This window comes from Amblyomma mixtum, chromosome 1, assembly GCF_055824585.1.
Source record: "Amblyomma mixtum isolate Tamu chromosome 1, ASM5582458v1, whole genome shotgun sequence".
Classification (NCBI taxonomy): Eukaryota; Metazoa; Arthropoda; class Arachnida; order Ixodida; family Ixodidae; genus Amblyomma; species Amblyomma mixtum.
The window spans coordinates 296,286,518-296,305,932 of record NC_143012.1 but is presented as its reverse complement, the minus strand read 5'-3'; the positions used below and the strand labels follow the sequence as shown (position 1 = coordinate 296,305,932).

Here is a 19,415-nt window from a genome sequence, read left to right as displayed (position 1 = left end):
TTTATTCGACAAGAGCGTGAACAACGCCCGGCCTTCAACGCTTCTCGCGTAAGCGCGCCTGGACTTTTTTTTTTTAACATTACAATCGCTCGACATAATATGCAGAGGAGTTCGCATATTCGCTCCATGCAGGATGTGGGGCGGCACACCTCTGCACGGACGCGTCCGCCTCTGCATTAAGTGACAAAAATTATTATATAAAAAAAGCAAAGAATAGAATTGAATAGCAGAGAGGGGAGCAAAAAAAAACAGGAGCTCAAAGTGAGATGGGCGAGCGAGTCCGGAATGACCCAAGAGAAGGGAAGAGTGGTAGGGGAGAGGGTGGCGTATATTCGGGGCAGCGTGTTTGCGGTGCGTCACCTGGTCGTTGTTGGGCAAACACAGCTGTCCGCCGCTCCGAGAGGCCCCTCTTTCCGCGCGTCGCCACCGTCTACGTATGTGCCGGCCTGGGACTCCGGCAACGTTGTGTGAGTCCCAGCTGCCGTGCGCTGATAAGAGAGCCACATTCCCTGCGCTGCTGCTGCTTCGCGCCGCTCCGTGTTACGGCGGCGCTGCCGGCGGCACAAATCTCGAAATACGAGACGTTCTGACTGCGCGCGTGCGTGTGTGTACCGCCGGACCTTATACGCGCCATGGTGCCGTTCACGTTTTTGGACCCGTGCGCAAATAATAACAGTAAAGATACCACATCTCTCCTGACGTGGTTGTCGTCGTCATTCTGGCCCTCGAGAGATATCTAGAGGGGCGTCTTTCCGAATCGGCTTTTTTTTTCTTCTCTCTCTCTCTGAGATATACACAGCTTGCGTCTGTTGTGTCCTGTTCCTTCTGCTCTGTGGGGGGTCAGGGAGGAGGCAGGAGCGCTGTGACGTATTTACGGCGACACATTGTTGGTGGTGCGGATTTTGCGGAAAAGAGCTGCACGGACGGAGTGGGGTTCAACGAGGAAGAAGGCGGCTGATGTAATCTCGCACTCGCTGTATACGAACGAGGATTGTGCTTGGTGCTTGGAGTACTACGGGCTTTTCGTATGCAAGATGAAAATGAATATATGAATTTCTTCCTTGTTTTCACCTGAGTCGCCTTTTGTTCTGACGTCTCGGTGCATCTCTGTCCCATGCAGTGCACTATAAAAACAAACATAGGATGCTTCCGCAAAAGGCATTCAATTTTTTCATTATGTTCAGAAAATTTTAAATACCATATAAGCGACAGCTCGAATTTTTCCGCTTGTGTACTGTAGCGACTAATTTAACAAGAACGGGGCAATACAAACAAAGACGGAAGTATAAAATCGGATAAAATAAAATGACGCACGTCAATCAATCAGTATTGATGCTGTTGCTTTCCATTTACGACGTGCGATCACAGCTTTTCATTAGTGGGAAATGGCCGTGTTATTATGCGTCCTACTGGCGAAAGAAAATGTCTCCCTTTACTTCTTCTGGTTTGTAGTATTCTTTTCATTTGTCCACGATAGTGCAGCGGTGCTCTTCAATCTGTTATATTAGGTCTTGAAACGCATAAACGCAGAAGTACACGCGCATTGTCCCAACAAGCTTCCGCAATTTGTTCTGTAATTGCATATGTGTACAGTCTTTGTCAAAAGTAACCGAGCAACCGTGGTTTATTTCTTAGCCGCGTAGTGAAACACTTATGGCAGCCCTTAAGCTCTGAATCTGTGTAAAGTAAGGTGAACCCTTGACCTTACGTTTTGACACCTATCGGTATTTAGGGGCGCCGTATAGGCTCCGTTATACGGTTGAGAATCAAAAACCTGCTGCTCGGTTACTTTTGGCAAACGGGGGTAGGTACACAGGTGCTTAAAATGTGTGAAAAAGGGTTAAATTGTGTGACGGGTCCTCATCAGCGTTGCCCACGAATCTGAGATGCGACAGAGGACTCCATCACGTGGAACAAAATTAAGGCAGCTCTGTAATCGCTTCGGGATAAAGTTGGCGAGCTTCCTGGTCCGCGACAATTAGACGCTCATTATACCTCCAGGCCCACAATTAATTTGCAGCTACCCCTCTCGCAGTTACATGTCTGGAAGCGATAGATAGCGAACGTCTAGTTGACTAGCCCAGGGCACTGCGTACTCAAGTGATTTTGTCTAACGAAATTGCTGGTATTCCTGGCATAATTAACAAAAGTGCTTCTACTGGTCTTTGCGACAAACTCCAGCCGAACGCACTCTAATGATATTTATAACCATCGCTGTTTTTTTTATTGCGTCCTTATTAAAAAGGGATCATCGCGTCCGCGCACACTGGGTCTAGGATTTGCTTAACTAAACATTGATGAAACAGTTGATTAGTAGTAGTAGTAGTAGTAGTAGTAGTAGTAGTAGTAGTAGTAGTAGTATGTTTATTTGGCCATATTATATACAATATGCCCTCGAGGTGAGGCTAAAGGAGGTAGACCAAGCATGCCTCCTGACAAGGCCTACACCCTGATCAACACATCATGGAAACGGGGGCCGAATGGACAAACGATAAAAAACAAAGAGCAAACATGATCACTATAAAGTAAAAACAAAATAAGTACGCCCAAACTGAATTTTATTCAACTCTGCCCACACGTTTGCCGCGTAATTCTATTTATTCGCACATTTACCGAACATCTATATTTATTGTAGCTAACATGTTAAGCACCACCATTCTATCAATGTAAACCCGGAAAGCTCGAGGACAGATATTCATAATTAACAAAACGCCGTTAACATCTTAAGAACAAATGATACCACAAATTTTAACACACAGTGTTTGCGTTCCGGATGGCAACAAGTCTTTCTTTCATTACGTTGCGCACAATTATTTGCCATTTTCGCACAAATGTTTTTGCAAAATTACTAGCTGCATCTGGGTTTCCAGTCTGCGTAACTCATGTTAGCTACTTCATGAGCAATTTAGCACGTCATGTTTTAAACGCTGTCGGTAGCATTGTGATGGACTTATTTAAATCTTGTGATAGCACTCTTTGCTAATGCTGAGTTTCCTGCAAGGACAGGCCTTAACCATCTAATGCAACCTACACATTTGACACACTTTCATTATAGTGCCTAGCCAGTATATTCTAGGCACTATACTTTCATGTATATTCCTCCTTTCACGGGTGTTTTCACTGCTCATTACACGTGTAAAATGGGCCTAAATGGTTTCGGCTATTGGCCCAACGACCGCTTGCAGAAATTTTTGCATCTGTTGAAATAAAATGATGATGATGAATATGCATGAAGCGTATACACTTTCTACTGCTGTCCGGTTTTCCTCAAGGGGATATTTCAAAAAGACGAATCTTCACCGAGATATCGAAGGGCGTTTGTGGTGCTCATAGCATATCACATGTACAAACATGGTCGTCTATGCATGGAAGTCATGGTTATAACGCATACATAACTATACCCTCTCTGCAGATCTGTTCTGGCATATTTACCAGGTGTCTAAGCTAAAGGTAACCAAGCTTTCTTGAAAAAAGACGGAGTGACCTATTAGCCCCGTGCAACAAACTGAGAGCTGTTGAGAGTCACGTGACCTAGACTGCAGTACTTTTTCGTTCTCCAAAGTTAATTAATTAGTGAATAAAAAATGAGCTAACTTTTTGAATATTTACTTCGGGAACAAAGTGACAATTCAGAAGTTGTCGATCGTCTTGAACATCGTCTTGATCGTCTTGATTTATCTGCGTTAAATGATATCTACCACGTGGTATACCTGCTAGAGCATATCTCTTGGCCAATCCACACACAAAGCCCCGTCGGGAACAGCGCTCAAGAGAAAAACGGATTTTGTTCTCTGAGACACGTATTGCGACGCTGAAGCAGCACCGCTGTCACGCTGAAGCTTTGTATTTTCCGAGTTATCTTTTAAGTCCGGTAAAAAAAGCTACTTTACGTAAATTGTATCTCGGTTCAAAGATTTCAGCCGGCTGTTTTTCAAGACAACCTGCAACTTCTGAATGGACATTTTATGCCTAAAATAAATAATTAGCAAATCTAGCTAATTAGTCTGTACGATTTAATTAATTTTGAAGAAAGAAAAAAATCCTGCAGACTAGGTTACCGGACTCTAAATAGCACTCAGTTTGTTTCACTTGTCTAGGACACACCGTATATTTAAAAAGCTCGGTTGCCTTTAGCTGGGACACCTTGTACGTGTCTGCTTCAGTGCGCTCTCGGGAAGCATGGGGCCGATACGATTTGCAACTCGCGGCTTCTTCGGCGGGCTCTGGAACAGGCTTCCCCCAAGCGTACACAGAGCTCATGCAGGCAGCAGCTGCGCACAACTCCGAGCCTCAGCAACGGCGTTTCGTTCCCTTCGGTCCAGATCTACTGCTCCTCCGGCGCTCAGAGGAGGCACCCCAGCGTCGTAATTACAGTGTTTACCGCCAAGGGGGGGCCCCCGGGGGGCGTGTCTCGCTGATCGTTCTCTTACTCTCCGGCCCGTGTCACGTGTTTGGCCCCGGGGCTCGCTGTACCCCCCTCCCCCCCTGTTCTTCAACGTCCTCCTGTTCAGCTTCCCGAACCTTCGCCCCGCGCGCGTCCGTACCAGCGAGCCATCGCGGCTTCCACTTTCATTGCTTGCGCGCCGTTGTAGTTGAGCGCTGTCTCGTTTGTTGGCTTTCACGCGCGCTGCAGCCCTGGCGTGGACCTCTCCGCGGGCTGGCCCTCCTCAGAGGTATGCACTGGAGCCCTGTCCGTCGGCTAGTATTTTGTTGTTGTTGTTTTCCGAAATCCGCCAACATTCCGGGAAAATTCGAAGGCTATTGTCTTAAACTCGATTTTGGGGTGGTCGTCGCCGGAGATGCCGAACCGGATATATTGTGAACTTGGCGGGGAATCGCGGGCGCGCCTCCGTTCGGTGGTATACTTTTCTTTCAACGTGCGCTGTGCTTTTCACAGGCTGTATATTGCTATGCGAACTCGCGTAATCGATTATCGTTCTTAAACGCCTAAAGTTCTGGGCAATGACGACGGGAGTACCGGCTGCTAAACCTTCAATAGGTAGGCTTGTAACCTGCAAAATAACTGGCACGAACGGTTGGCAAACGGAAGTTAAATCAAAGCCCGTGTATGGAGTATCCTGCCTCCTTCCACAAAATCCCTACGGTGTCAGAGCCTAAAAAGGACTCCGTAATCCACTGCTGGACGCCTGCAAGCCAAAGCGTGTCGCGTTTCTTTGTACGGAATAGCAGACCTACAGCCGCGAGGTTATTGCTGGCGGTGGCTTCTGGCTTGACGTGTGCCAGCCGAGACGGGACGCAGCGCTATTATATCCAGCACGGGGCAGCTTGGACGAAACCCTGCAGTAAGCATCGAGGCACGGAGAGAGAAGCGGTCAGGGATGGGCCAGACAGAGCCCACTCTCTTGTCATTCGGCGCGGGAAACGAACGCCGCCAGAGAGAGCGAAAGATAGATAGAAAGAACGAGAGAGACCGGGAAAGAGGTGGCGTGCTGTCGTTGAGCTTGAGCATGCGTATAATCCCGGAATCTCTATGGGATACCCGGTCTGAGCCTGACAAATGGGGATATGATTGCGTCCGCTGCACACGAGAGAAGAGGACAAGGAGGGGGAGAGAAAACAACGTATAGGAGAGGGGAAGGGGGAAAGCGGTTGCTGTGTATTAGGTGAAAAAAAGATAGACCGCCATGAATGGGAATGACCACTGGTGGTCCGCGCCTGTTTTGACCGCCCTTTGATCGTGGCTTGGTGTTCTGTTCCGCCTAGTGCACAGAGCTACAGGAACGGTGGGGAGCGATGGCCCGGAAAAGTCGGAGGAGATGCGCCGGTGTTTCAGGCGTCTAGCCCTGCAAGCGCCCAGCGCCTCCATCCATCCTTGCTCCTTCGACGTTTCTTGCTCTGTGACGCGGCGAAATGACGGCTTCGGCTTCCCTCAGCGCGTGGGTGTGGGTGGGGGCGAATACATTTGCTCCCGTCAGCCACTACTGTTTTCTGCCCGGCGGACGGAGAGAGTGTGGCAGTTGATCGACTGGCCGTGTGTTCCTTCGACCTCTTCTTCTTCTTCAGCGACTGCGGTTGCCTTGCTGAATCACTAGTAATCTCTTTATTTTCGTTTTTGTTGTTCTTTGTTCCTGCGAATGGCTGTTATATGTACTAAAGTACGTCATTCGTTTTCGCTAATTCTATTTCCTCCCAGTATTTGTTTGTTCTGCAGCGAGCGTCGCGTTGAGCAGTTTCGATACATGTCCATCCCCATTGGCTGCATCCAAGTAATAAGAGAATGTCTTTCTTTTTTTGTTTTCTTTACCGAACAGATCTGCGAGTCGACTGTGGAACGCTGCCTCTCTCATGGGTGCTGGCTCTAGTCCTGCCAATGCCAGGTGAGTCACAAACTGCTTTTGATACAGCGGGGCTCGCTCGGGAATGTGCCGCGAGAGTGGAATCATATTACGGTCTTTTGCTCATACAACTCCCGGAGGCGAAAGTTTATTAGAGATAAACTCCTTTTGACGCGTCCTGTGAACCGCAAAAAGCTTATAAAACTCAGGCATCCTCGCTAAACAATGAGTCGCCGAGCGGGGAGCTTTGTGTCGTTTATTTTTTTTTTAATTTACTTGCTTCTGGTATTGAATTACCTGTTCAGTCTTCGGTATAAATTCGCGCACCTATAACCGCGTTCTTGTGTTTTTACATTCTGAATGGTATTGATCATGCTATCTTTGTGTTCTGTTTGCCAGACTATGTATAATAACCTGCTTCCGTTATTTTCATCGTTGCGTTTTTATTACAACGTGTTACCGCCTTTATTAAACTCGATTTTTCATTGCGCAAGAACTCAATTAACTTCGCAGTAGTTCTCACGTTTCGTAAGTTAAGCATTTGCGTAACATTGCATGCAAAGCGACCAGAACTTTTTTCTCCGTATACTATTCACGGCTCGACAACAATGCATCGAACAATGAAATGTCGTCTTTGTTGAAGAAGAAAAAAAAGGGAAAATATTTTACCGTTCTGCATCTTATGTCAAAGCGCGCTTTCATACAAGCCTTTCTCGCACTACAGGCATCGTCACTTCATGCGCAAAAACAATGTCAGGCTTAAATGCGACACACGATATCTTTCACGCTTGCAGCTGTCGACCACCCGAGACAAGCGAGTCAGGAAAAAAAGAGTGACAGAAAGTAAATGAAAACGAAACAAAGAAAAAAATCACCCCAGCTTCCCACAAAAGCGCGATCACGAACGCACACAGACACGCGTGAGATACAAGAATTGCGGGATGTACCACTAAGCGTATATGTATACTATATGCAGCGCTCTTCGCTGAAACGAAACTTGATTCACAGACTACATCCTCGAGGCTCAGTGAAACAGAGCGTGCCAACGTTCACGTCGCTTTCACCCCACTGCCCCGTTCCTGCAGCCTCTCCCTATATCCCCCCCCCCCCCCCCCCCAGGCCTTTCCTCAGCCGAGTTCTAGACTGGGCAGATGCTCCTCCGGCGAGCAGACACACGACCCCCGTATTAAACGTCACCCGTGGCCTATCGTACATTACGCATTATGCAATATGCACCACTGGGCGCCCGCAGCATCGCGCGTACACGCACACGGGCCTCCCCCTCCCCGCCCCACCCACGTAACCGACCCCGCAGAGACGAACCCGAATCATAAAGGCGACGCCTGCTGCTGCCGCTGCTACAACGCACAGAGACAGAGGATCCCCGGTGAAAAGGAATAGAAAGAAAAACCGGGTAAAGAAAGAAAGAAGGCAGGAGGAAGGAGGTCTGGGGTAGGAAAAGGAAACGCCGTCGTGTGTATAGAAGTACACGCACACTGCGAGAGTAGCGCACGTGAAAGTCGTCCTCCTGTGCGCTCCCTTTCCTCGCTTTCAGTTTCCTGTGTTTATCACCTCCTCTCTCTCTCCCTCTTTTTTGAATGTGTGCGAGAAATACGTCTCTTTTTCAAAGGGTCGAAACTGTTGTTCGCGCGCGTGTGTGTGTGTCTGTCGCCCTCGCGCGGGGCTTTGTTAGCGCGTCATTATTATCATTCTGATGAGAGCCGTTCACGCAATGCGTGATTCAGCGCGTGCTCGGCTTCGTTCGTCGTCGTCGCCGATCACGCTCTCCTCCCTCTGTCCAGGTGCATTTCCTCTGGTGCGGCCAAGCCGCCGCCGACTGCGCTGGTTGGCCGTCGCCGTGAGGCCAATCCTGTGTGCGCGGCTATAGCTGTCTTCTCCCGCGGCGCGCAATGATGAATTTCGGGGAGAAGTCGCTATGCAGGCTGAGAGTTCGTTTTCTCCAACTCTGCCAGCAGCGACACAGCGGCGGCAGTTATGTTCACGTGTGGCTCCTCCCTGTCTATTGTCCCTCATTGGCTGTTATTGAAGGCTAACGAAAAGGGTTCAACTTAAATTGAGGACGACGCAGTGAGATATGGAAACTAAAACGATAGCTGTAAGGTTAAGAGGCAGGAAGAGGGAAGAGTGTGTCTGAGAACAGACGCGGGTTAATGACATCCTAGTCGAAATCAAGAGGAAGAAGTGGGCTTGGGCAGGGCACGTAATGCGAAGGCAAGATAACCGCTGGTCCTTAAGAGTAACAGAGTGGATTCCAAGAGAAGATAAGCATAGCAGGGGGCTGCAGAAAGTTTGGTGGCAGGATGAGACAAAGAAGTTTGCGGGGATACGATAGCCGTAGCCGGCACAGGACAGGGTTAATTTGAGAGACGTGGGAGAGGCCTTTGCCCTGCAGTGGACGTATGCAGTCAGGCCGATGATGATGATGATGATGATCTTTGCGCTATGAACCAACTACCTCAGATTTAGATCGTTTCGTGTACAATCAGGCTGGAGTGAAATGTGGGCAGTTTATCTGCACATAACGGTAGACCCCAATGGGTAATACTTAGGGTGGATGAAAAAAAAAAAATAAAGCAGTCTCTTTGCCATGCCGCAGAGGCGTTCTACATGCTTCACATTTATAGGACGATCAAGAGCTGTAAAACGTGAGGTGTCCATTATCATACACAAACCCCCATGCAAGCCCGTGCTGCTGTTATTGTTGGCCTGCTATGAAATGGCACGTGGCCTAATTGGGGGATTGGCCATGGCTTGCTGCCTGTTACTGTCATTACTGTCATCTTCCAGCATGCCCCGCGGTGCGTACGTGCTTCATTTAAAGCAGAATTCAGACGCCTCTAGTCGGAATAGACGGCATAGGCCGACAACATAGTGACGCCAAAAGGACGCTAAGAGAAGCATCACTTCAGATCCCCTGCTCGTAGGTTTTGAATTAGTGCCGTGTGGTGTCCCCGGACAGTTTTAAAAGTTGTAAAGTTACAGGAATTTTTAATCCAATGAAAGGAACCGAGGGTGCCTTCGTTTGCGAGTGTGGTGAGGATTCGGTTCCGAGCAGCGGCGGCAGCGAGAGCAATGAAGAACCTCAAAAGGTGTCTGCATCTAGGTGCCAGTCATAGCGTCAGACTCTGTGATACAATTAAGAAGTTTCCCTTGAATGCATCTGCATTGCTGAACTGTGAAATGCTGCTTTTGTGTAAGGGCCGGACCCTGTAAAAAAAAAAAAAACGCAAAAAAAAAAGAAATGCGGCCCTCAGTAAAGTGTACGCGGTATGTGGGGCGCTGAGAGCACAAATATTTCCGGAGCATCAGATATATCCCAGAGGGACGTATATTCTCCCTAAAATTTGCACTCCTGTCTGCAGCCTCGCTTGTCCCATTATTCGACCTAATGTTCCATGGTGTTTACATATATTTTCCAATCCTTTCAGTCACCTATAGCGCTAATTCGCTCGCTTGCATCCACCTGAACTATTTTGCACGCACCCACAGACGCTTTTTCTTGTTGGCTCTGCAGCACTGCTCACTGCTACGTTTCTGTAAGAAGCCTCGTCCTGTCTTAGAAATATACCATCGTCGCACTCTACTGACTATAAACAATGCCCGTTTCTCTAGAATCTCGAGCACTAAGGCTTGAGTTCCGTCTTCTAATGCGCAATTTTACTGAAGGAAGCCTAATGTATGGTTTTTTGATCCATTGGCCTACGAAATCGATATATTTTCTACTAGGCATACGGCTTAAATGGCTCTAAATTAATTTAATCTCTTAGGGCTCTCTAACTATATACGCCGGAATCCTCCTACGCGGGCATTTTGTTTTTTCGTTTCATCTCGCACTGAGCTATGACATCGAACCAGCGACCTCATTCCCAGCAGCAGGACTGCTCAGGGTCTGTGGTACCACTGCAGGTATTGTAACGGACACGCTCGAAAACTCGTGCACACACGAATACAAAGAGACCCCTCTTTACCGGACTCACTCAGTTCACGTGCAACGTCGGCGCGCACACGGTTTTCCCAGCGGTCTGCCTGGCCCGCCCGAGAGAACGAACGTGCCGAAAGGCCTCCCGGGCGAGTGATGAAGGGCGTCTTTCCGCGAACCCCTCGCTTCCTTTCCTCGGGGCCTCGGCCGCGGTCGGCGCACAAGATATAGTGCGCGCGCCTCGGAGCGGAAAAGAAAGTTCCGATTTCGCGACCGCAGATGGAGCGTTCGCTCGGAGAAATGGACGCGAGTCGTTCGAGTGGGCCTGCCGAGACCCACAGATGGCCCGCGCGCTCATCGCCCCCTTCCGCTTGTTCCCAATGCATTGCCCTTCGTTTTGTTCCTTCTTTGGCTCTCTTTCAAGCTCTTTCTTTTGTTCTTCTATGGGCGAGCGTTTGGCTACTTTTTAAGAAAGGAAGGGGGCGTTGTTGTTGCCCAAATCGAGCTTTGTGCGCAGTAAATCTTTCGCTGCGATGTTGGCACAGCACAGACTCGTGCTTTTTTCTGCTAGAGAGAAAGAAAAAAGAAAAAAAAAACGCGGCAGTAAGAAGCGATGGGAAGATAACCCGAAAATATAGGCGTTCGGTCACTTAGGCAAAATGTGCCCGTTTCGTTGAGACAATTAAGCGCGTCCTTCATTAACGGGTCAGCCGCGCGGCTGTTCTTAATTTATGCGTCCTTCGATACTGCCTCGTCTCCTCGGGCGCGTTTATACGCGCAAATACGCGATGGAAGCCATCGTGTATGCGCAAGCGAGTCGTAGTCACGACTCACGGGATGCTCGCGCGCGCTCGAGCATGTGTGCGCTTTAATACGCGTTGCGGTACCACATCCAGAAGCAGCGGGCGTTGTCTTCCTGTGTGTCGCAATATGTCTTCAATTGCAGCCGCTGCCTTTCCTTAAAGGAGAGAGACCCGCGGCGGTGAAGCCCGTGTTCTCAGCGATGTAGCGGAGGGAGGTGAGGGAGATGATTAACCCGAAAACGAAATGGAGAAACGAACTGAGAGAAGAGGGAGAAGGGGGGAAAGGGTCGCGCGCTTCTCTGGCGTGAAAAAGAGATGGCACGCGGAGGAGTTGTTGCGCATGCACACAGCGAAGCGTGACTTTCCGCACGCTTGGGCATTTGGCAACGGCCGCCCGAATGCGGGTGACACGGGTGCCGTAAATCAGGGCCCCGTGCCCGTCGCCGCGGCCGCGCCGCCGATTCATTGCCGCGCTTACGTGCTGCGCTGCTTGCCGGAGAAAAGGCCGGCCGAGCGCTTAAAAACAAAAAGACAGCGAAGCAAGCGGAAGAGGAGTGAGCAAGCTATGCGAGAGCGAAGAAAACGTCCCTGTTGCCTTTGTTGCTGTTTGTCGTGCAGCACCCTGTATATCGTTTCGCGCTGTGGTAGCGGCAGGACGTTCGGCTTCCTTCTGTCTAGTTTTGTATTTTAAACGTGAATGTAGTACCTGTGCGCGGCGCATCTCGGGCTGTGAGCTGTTCGTTTTAAAGGGCACTAGAGCAAGGCAGAGGAGCTAGATTGAGCATGCGTCGTCCGCCTTTCCGGTAGCTGTGTGTTCTCTAGACCACCACCTGCTGCGTACGCGCTCACGCTGGCTGCATTCGCGAAGCGTTCCCGCGGCAGTTGGCGGACTGCCCGACCGCCGCTGGTGCGGCTTAATCAGCGCGCGAATCTGTGAAGGGGACGGAGCAGTGCGAAAACGAGGGAAGAGGTGGTGGTCGCAGCTTGGAAAGCAAAGAGGCGCGCAATTAAACGACGTCTGAGGCATAAAAGCTTTGTGCGCGTTTAACTCTTCTTTTTTTTTTTTTTAGGGCTTAATTTCAGCTCGCGTTACTTTATAGGAGGACGAAGGTGTTGAGAAAGACCTGACCGCTGCCTGGAGACTATATTATGCTGTCTGTGAAGCGAAAAAAAAAAACGAAAGGAAAACAAAGGAACAGGAAAGAAATGGTCAAAAGGCGCAGGTTTGTTCAGGTCCTGCTTCAGAGGCCGTAGTTTTCAGGAAACGTTGGAAGCATGTCTCGCGCCCCCTCTTCTGGACCTCCTCTCCCTTTCTCTGCCTTTTTCTCATCGCTAGGCAGTGACAGGCTGTTGGTTTTCCTCGAGCTCCGCTTTTGATGCGCCGTCCCTTCCGTCTGTCAGAGTTGACAGACGCATTGTGGCCCCCGGATTTCTCCCTAAACGACATACGTGCTCATTGTTGCTACCTGGGCGGTCCCGCACAGCATGAGTTGGTCACGTATCTCCTTTTCGTTTTGCTCATGGGTGCGCTGCTGTTTGTTAGGTACGTAAAAAGAACAAGAAACAGTAGACGGAGGAAGGAAGTGCGGTTGTTGCAGCCAGTACAGAGCACAGCTCGGCGTATTTGGTCTTCTTACGCATGCAGTGCTGCTGTAGGCAGGATCCTTCCATGTCACTTGTTTTCAGGGCCACTGATGTCGCCCCGTGGCGCAGTGCGATTCTGGCGTGCATAATGCCGTTGTATACAGAGGGTCAGGCGCCGGGAGATGACACGACGGATGTTATGGGTGTATACGGAGCCGGAGGCATTGAACAGGAGGGGATGCCCGGTGTAAACTCTGGGTGAGGTCAGCCGTCCTAAAGCGGTCCTCTTATTCCTTCTTCCTTTCTTCTTTTGGTCCCGAAAGACGCATTGAGTGCGGCTGCTCATGTAGGGGGGGGGGGGGGGGGGGGGGGGGGAGGGATGGAAGGAAGCAGGAGCAGTAGAGGATCCCGCGGCTGTCGTCACCTCGCATTTTGACGCTTTGGCAATTCGGAAGTTGCGCGCCAGTGACGTTGTCCTTCGCGACTACGGGGCCGGCTAGTCGTCCCTTTCTGCATGTGGATTCTCTTATTGAGTGAAGAAAGTTGCTAGAGTTGGTGTGTATCCATGATTCTCAACAGCGCAGCAAACGCGAACAAGAGGGAGACTAGACAACCTTTTGTCCGTGTCTTTATGTTTTGTTGTCGATTTAGGCTCTACGCTCTCGCAGTCTGTCTCGGTTTTGGAACGATATCTACCGCCGTGTTTACGTCAATGCTACAGAATGCGCCTTGAAAGAAACAGGGAATTTTGAGAAGGAAAGGTGTGGCTCATCATCTAGTCTCTTCCTCGATGTTTCTGCACTTTTTCTCAAAATGTGGACTCGAGCCGACTTCTGTCGCATTCGTGTAAAGCGACCTATGTTACCCGATTTTTGGCTTGTTTTCTCAGCATCATGGGAGGCGTGAAAATTATATTTAAAATAAACGAAGAAAGCTCTAATGAACGTCGTACTTGAGATCTGAATGTTGACCGTGCTTTTGGCATGAGTCCTGATGTCATGCATTGCATTCCTGATTGTGAATTAATGCGTGTTAAGTTCCGGCTCGGACGAACGATTTCATTTATTTGTCTTGAGTCTTTTTCTCACATATTTTTTCCTTCAATGCAACAAAATCAGAAAATATTATGCTGCGAGTTTTGCTGGCGTAACCTGGTTGAGCTCCTCTCAAAAACGCGTCATGCCCTGCGCCCACGTAGAAGAGAGATGGTTGTGTGGACTGACGTGAGAAAACTGGGCCGGCTTACAACTCGCTGCGATGGTTCAGAGGCTCACTGTGTGGGTTACTTACGCCCATGGTCGCGCGTTGATAGAAGACACCGTGAAAGCGACGCAAGCGATGACCTATAGTTGACAGCGGGCGTTCAATGCACAAGTGCGCGATGATTAGGTATGTTAAGTACCGCCTCTGGCATTAGAGAGATTTAGCATACCGAAGACGTACTAGCGGAGACGTATGCCGGTTTTACGTACGCTTGTTGCGCCCGTGGAGTGATCCTACCTGAAGTCCCTATAAATCAGTCCTACCCAGCGACGCGCTTGCCCCTGCGCGCATGCGCAGACCTTTACGTAAAATCGGTATATGTCTTTGTTAGTGCATCTCCGGTGTTCAAAATCTCTGTTAACTGCGCGTGAATCGTCGTTTTTCCGTGTAACCGCGGATAAAGGCCGATTCACACGACGGTCCGTTCGCCCGCGGCCCGCGCACTACGTGTTCATGCGTCAGCACATTGAGAGGCGCGCTGTCGGCTCGCGGCCTGGTCAGCGCGCCTCTCAATTTGCTGACGCATGTACACGTGATGCGCGGGCCGCGTGCGAACGGACCGTCGTGTGAATCGGCCTTTAGCGTAACTATGGTTGAGCGCGTCACCGCGGTTACGTTGCCTCTGTAACAAATGTTTTTACAGCTGTTGTGACGCGGCAGTATATTATCGTAGCTTTACTGCCTCCCCCCCCCCCCCCCCCCCCCCGCCAAAAAGAAAGTAATTGCAACGCAGTTCTTAACAGCTTTGATTAAACATCGACGCTGTAACTTTTGTCTGCGTTCTTATGTGCTTTCCACAATCGCCAGTTTCTATATTGATCGCATCGATAAGGTGCGCGGCCACGCCTGCCGGTCTTGTTGAGCAGCAGTGATTGCGTCATGCTGAGAGGGAGGCGCTTCGTAGATGCGCTTCTGTAAAATAAGAAAGAAAAATGCGCATGCATTGCGTGCGATCCGGTTTCATCCGTCGCTCTCCACCACTACCGCGACAGATGGCTTCGGCCTTATCGCCGTACGTCCGGTCTCGATGGGCAAGCTGCTGCTGGGATCTGTAGCAGCAGGGCTTCCAGAGATTGTTCCAGAGAGCAGCACAAGGGAGGCTACACAAAAGAGCGCTAATACAGACAGCCACTGACACGTGGAACTAAATGGTCTTCCTTTGCCTCTTCGCTATTTCGCTGGGAACTGTCAACTTGCCCGAAACCAAGCTTTAATGTTCACATAAAGTGTTTTTAAGAAGCATGCAAAAGACGGACCATTCAATTTTGCAAGCGCTGAAAAATTCGATGCGTTTGTTGGGTGGTGGTAGGGATGTTACAGGACAGGTGGAATTGGCCTTACATTGATCATATTGGAAATGGCGCTGTCTGTGCCTCACGGCCTAAGCGAAGCATATTTGCCAGTTAAAAATGATGCTGTGTAGGCAAGCGAAGCGTTAAAATTATCCCGATTTGGTTCCTACCTGATGAAAACCGAGGAAACTAGAACGGAAATTTGCTGCCTTAGTTCCTACATCACTTTTAACAGCCTAAAAGCGGAGTAGAGAGACTGAACGACGCAATCGCTGATTAACAAGCGAATATATTTACTGCAACGCTAGCCATAAATAGAAGAGCCGTTCACTGCACACAAAACAGAAAGCTGAAACCGGGACAACGTCTTAATTTCGCTCTTTCCAATGTCAGTCCCTTACGATGACTAATCTCTTCAATAAGTGGCTTCCATTAGTCCCTATATAATTTTTACAATTATCAGATAGAGTTTATTGCTGCGTCTGAAAGCAAGATGCATTTAATAGTGCCGTTTCGTCATATTTTTGTTACAACGCATTGCTGATTGCCAAAACTATAGAAAGAAAACTAACGGTTTCAGTCGGCGATCAGGACCAATTTTTCTTGCTCCGCAGCAAAAAGATACGTGTTTCAATGGGTGATTTGGATTCAGATCCTGAGTTCTGATTGGACCGCGATGGTATGTTGTATAGACTCCCTAGACATATCTTGCTCCTTCGCGGATTCGGAGAGGTGATCCGGATCGCCGACTGGAATATGCCATAAGTTGTCCGGCGAATATCCGCACACCTTGCCCGTACACGTTTCTCTTGTTAGACTGCTTCGGATCACCCTTTTTTCACATAAGGGTGATCCAGAGCTGTACCAAAAGCCGTACAGTTTCCACGTACTAACCTGTACGACCAGAAAGCTTGTTTGACTTGAACGTTTTTTAAGCCGAAAGCCTTTAAATTGCTCATGCTGTCGTCCGTTAACATAGCGTGTCACACGCGTTTAACTCGGGAACTAAAAAAGATAGAAGAAAACCAATGGTTGCTTCAGATAGAGGAGGAAAAATGAACCGAGAATCGAAGTTTAATGACTGTAGATTGACTAGTTAATTAATTATATGCAAAAATGTAGAAATTGCGTCTAAATAGCGCGGAGGTCGATATAGCTACGGGCACGGTGTGACGTCACATGCACCGGAAATCATCACGGCATAGTGTCCACGGCTTGCTCCTCTCAATACTTTAGTTGCCAAAGGGTCCTCGCAATTTTTCTCTGTGCAGTTTGAAACAATCTATGTACAAGCTCACCGAAACGCTTCTGAGAAAAGTAAAAATGAAAGGAAAAATCCATGTATCATCGCTCTCTAGAGCGCCCAAGGCCTTCTGTGTCGTTATCAAGTGATACAAAAAGAGAGGAGGAGAAGGGCAGAAGAAACGAAGTAGAATCGGCGAAGTATTTCGCAGACGTCTAAATCGTGCCCGAAAAAGCGGCGCAGCCAATGAGGAAAAGCCGAAGGAGGTGACTTCAGTAAAAACGCAACGGGCACGAAGCATCTCCCGGTGATAAATGTTCCGCCGCGCTGCCCTAGCGGATCGCCGGAAAATTAGAAGAAAAAAATGAGAGAGATGGAGAGATGAAGGGAGGATGGAAATATATATAAGAACTAGAGGAGGGATGAAGGTTTGGAGAGGGGGATAGAGGGAGGAGGTTGATCACGTCGCAATCACACGAGGCGACTCTCGGCCCGGGTCCCAAATGGCGGCGTCACGACTTGGCTCGGTCCGCACGCCATTGGTGGCGAACGTGCGGCTCTAATGGTGGCCACTGCGATTCGTCGTATCCGTTCCACGACGAGGAAGCGCTCCCCCCTTTCCACCCCCCTTTTGCGTGCTGCGCCGGACGCGAGAGCTCGGAGCGCGTTCTTCAGTCGGAGTGGAAGCACCACGACTCCCACACACATCTGCGCACACACGCACGTTGGTATCTACTGCACGTGCACTCTTTGAGGGCACTGTGAAAACGAAGGAAGCCATTGCTTCTAACACGTGTGCTAGTTTAGCATAAGGATCTTACTGGGCTGAGTACCTTCTGTTTGCGAGCTGTTGTGCTTTCTAACTGCTGCCTGATTGGTTGGTTTGGTTTTATGGGATTTAACGTCCCAAAGCGACTCCGGCTATGAGCAACGCCGTAGCTAAGGGCTTCGGAAATTTCGACCACCTGGGGCTGTTTAACGTGCACTGACATCGCACAGTGCACGGTCTTCTAGAATTTCGCCTTCAGCGAAATTCGACCGCCTCGGCCAGGATCGAACCCGCGTCTTTCGGATCAGCAGCCGAGTGCCATAACCACTGAGCCACCGCGGCGGCTGCGTGATTAACGAAAGCTCAAATATTTAATGGAGCCATGCTGTGAGGATTGTTTACTTTGCTTCTTTATTGATTTGAATCATTTTTGGCTTCACTGCCATGCCACCTGTCTTTTGGCGTCGGTGCAAGCATTTCCACGAGCATGCAATTTCGAATCAGAGTCGTAATTGGATGGTTTTGATCGCACTCGAGTAATCATATTGGTCATGCGGTTGGTGCCTTGCCTCTACGTAATTCGACAAAAGTAAAGCCAGGAAGCTTCCCTCAGGTGTCTTGTTAGGCAGCAGGATAGCATAGCAAAAGGCAGAGCAGTAAGACGCTACATAGTGTTCTGGGGACGCTTGATTGCCGAGGCTTCGACTGCTCTGCGTGATCCTGTTCGTGAGCACGGCGTTCGAATGCGGGCTATGCACGGTGAGCATGCCGTGAACAGCTACCAACGAAACGTAAGACTTTATGGTACGAGTATACTCTCTGCGCAGGGCTTCTTCGTGCTCTATGGTCTAACTAACCAAGCAGCACTTGCGGAAAGGAAGAAGCCTTCGTAGGTCAACACAGAGCTTCCAGGTGTACCAAACGACTGCTGAGATAGCCATTCACAGAGAACAGTAATAACAATTAACAACCAATAATGAAATTTTACTCGCCAAAGCCGAGGAGAGGCTGTGGGGCACACAGTTGTGGGGAGGCTCTACGCTGGAGTTCCGAATACTCACGGTTCTCGTGTGCACCGAAAGAGCGCACGAAGATCCTACATTTAAATTCGGCCAACAAAGCCGGGATCGTGCCCTCGACCTCGTTCTCAAAACCGTAGCACTATAGCCACTGAACCAATGCAGCGAGTGCGCAAAACAGTCTTGCAAGCGATAGAGCAATCACTAAGTTGTCGATAACCGAGATGTGGGCAGCTAGTTGCATGGTTATGATCGGTGTCGCTGTATTCGTATCCAATAATGAGAACACATGCCGATTTCTGGAAACCGTGGCGAAACATTAGGAAGACGTTACATTCAACTATATCGAAGATTTAACTTTCGGCTCCTTTCGAAATTGGACTAAGAAAAACGTGGCGATTTATTTTGTATCGTAATTTTAGTTGTTATTTTTCTCTTTGGAGTAGTCTTTACCGCCCATAACATTGGGAACACGCATTGCAGCTCTTTTAGCCCTTAGGGCCTGCGCCCTTGCAGCTTTCAGTGCGCACGCTGGCACTGAGGGCAAACTTCTGCACAGAGCACGAGGCAGCAGATTTGAACCCGTCCTCTAGAGATGTGTTGGAGTCGAGATGCAAGGAACGCTCATGTGCCGCCGAAGCTCTCGTTGAGAAAACCCAGGTGGTCGAAATCAACCCGTAGTTCTCTACTACGGCGTACCTCGCTGGGATAGTAGATTTATGGGCAACTGCAGAGGATGCAACTATTTGTGAGCGGGGCAGTTCTCGAACTTCCTTCGTCGAAAAAAGAATAAAACTGGCAAATGCGGCTTTCCTGCAGGGAATCCTTTTGCTTCAAGGACAGCGCCTCTCCTCCATTTCTTCCTACAAGTTCAGCCCTGCTCTCGCAGTAAAAAAATTCAGTAATTAACTCAGTGCAAACGGTCTCGCACTCGGAGCGCTGAGTTCTAGCCGAGCGACTTTGCGCTCCAAACAGTCGTACTTCCGCTCTGTGCACCAGCCATCAAAGGGAACCCACATATCCTCGCCGGGACGACCCGATCGCCGTTCGCGGTGCGGGCAACGGAAACAGCGGCCGCGGCTGGAAGCGTGCGCCGCGGACCGACTACGTTGATGACTCTTCGCGCGCCGGCGGGAAAAAACGTGCCTCGGAGGAGGCAACAGTCGGCGAAACAATCACACGCGCGCTCGCATTCGGCCACGCTCA

The 19,415-nt window shown here is 49.5% G+C and overlaps 1 protein-coding gene across 4 annotated transcripts in view; it reads left to right on the top strand.

Annotated features, from left to right (window-relative positions):
- The window catches only part of LOC149372146 (dachshund homolog 1-like), a 240,440-nt gene that overhangs the window by 80,499 nt on the left and 140,526 nt on the right, over positions 1-19,415 (top strand). For all 4 annotated transcript variants that reach the window (XM_089566521.1, XM_089566520.1, XM_089566519.1 and 1 more), the window contains one exon: positions 6,273-6,338. In XM_089566521.1, the coding sequence (XP_089422647.1) occupies positions 6,273-6,338 (66 nt within the window). The remainder of the gene's footprint in view (positions 1-6,272; positions 6,339-19,415) is intronic.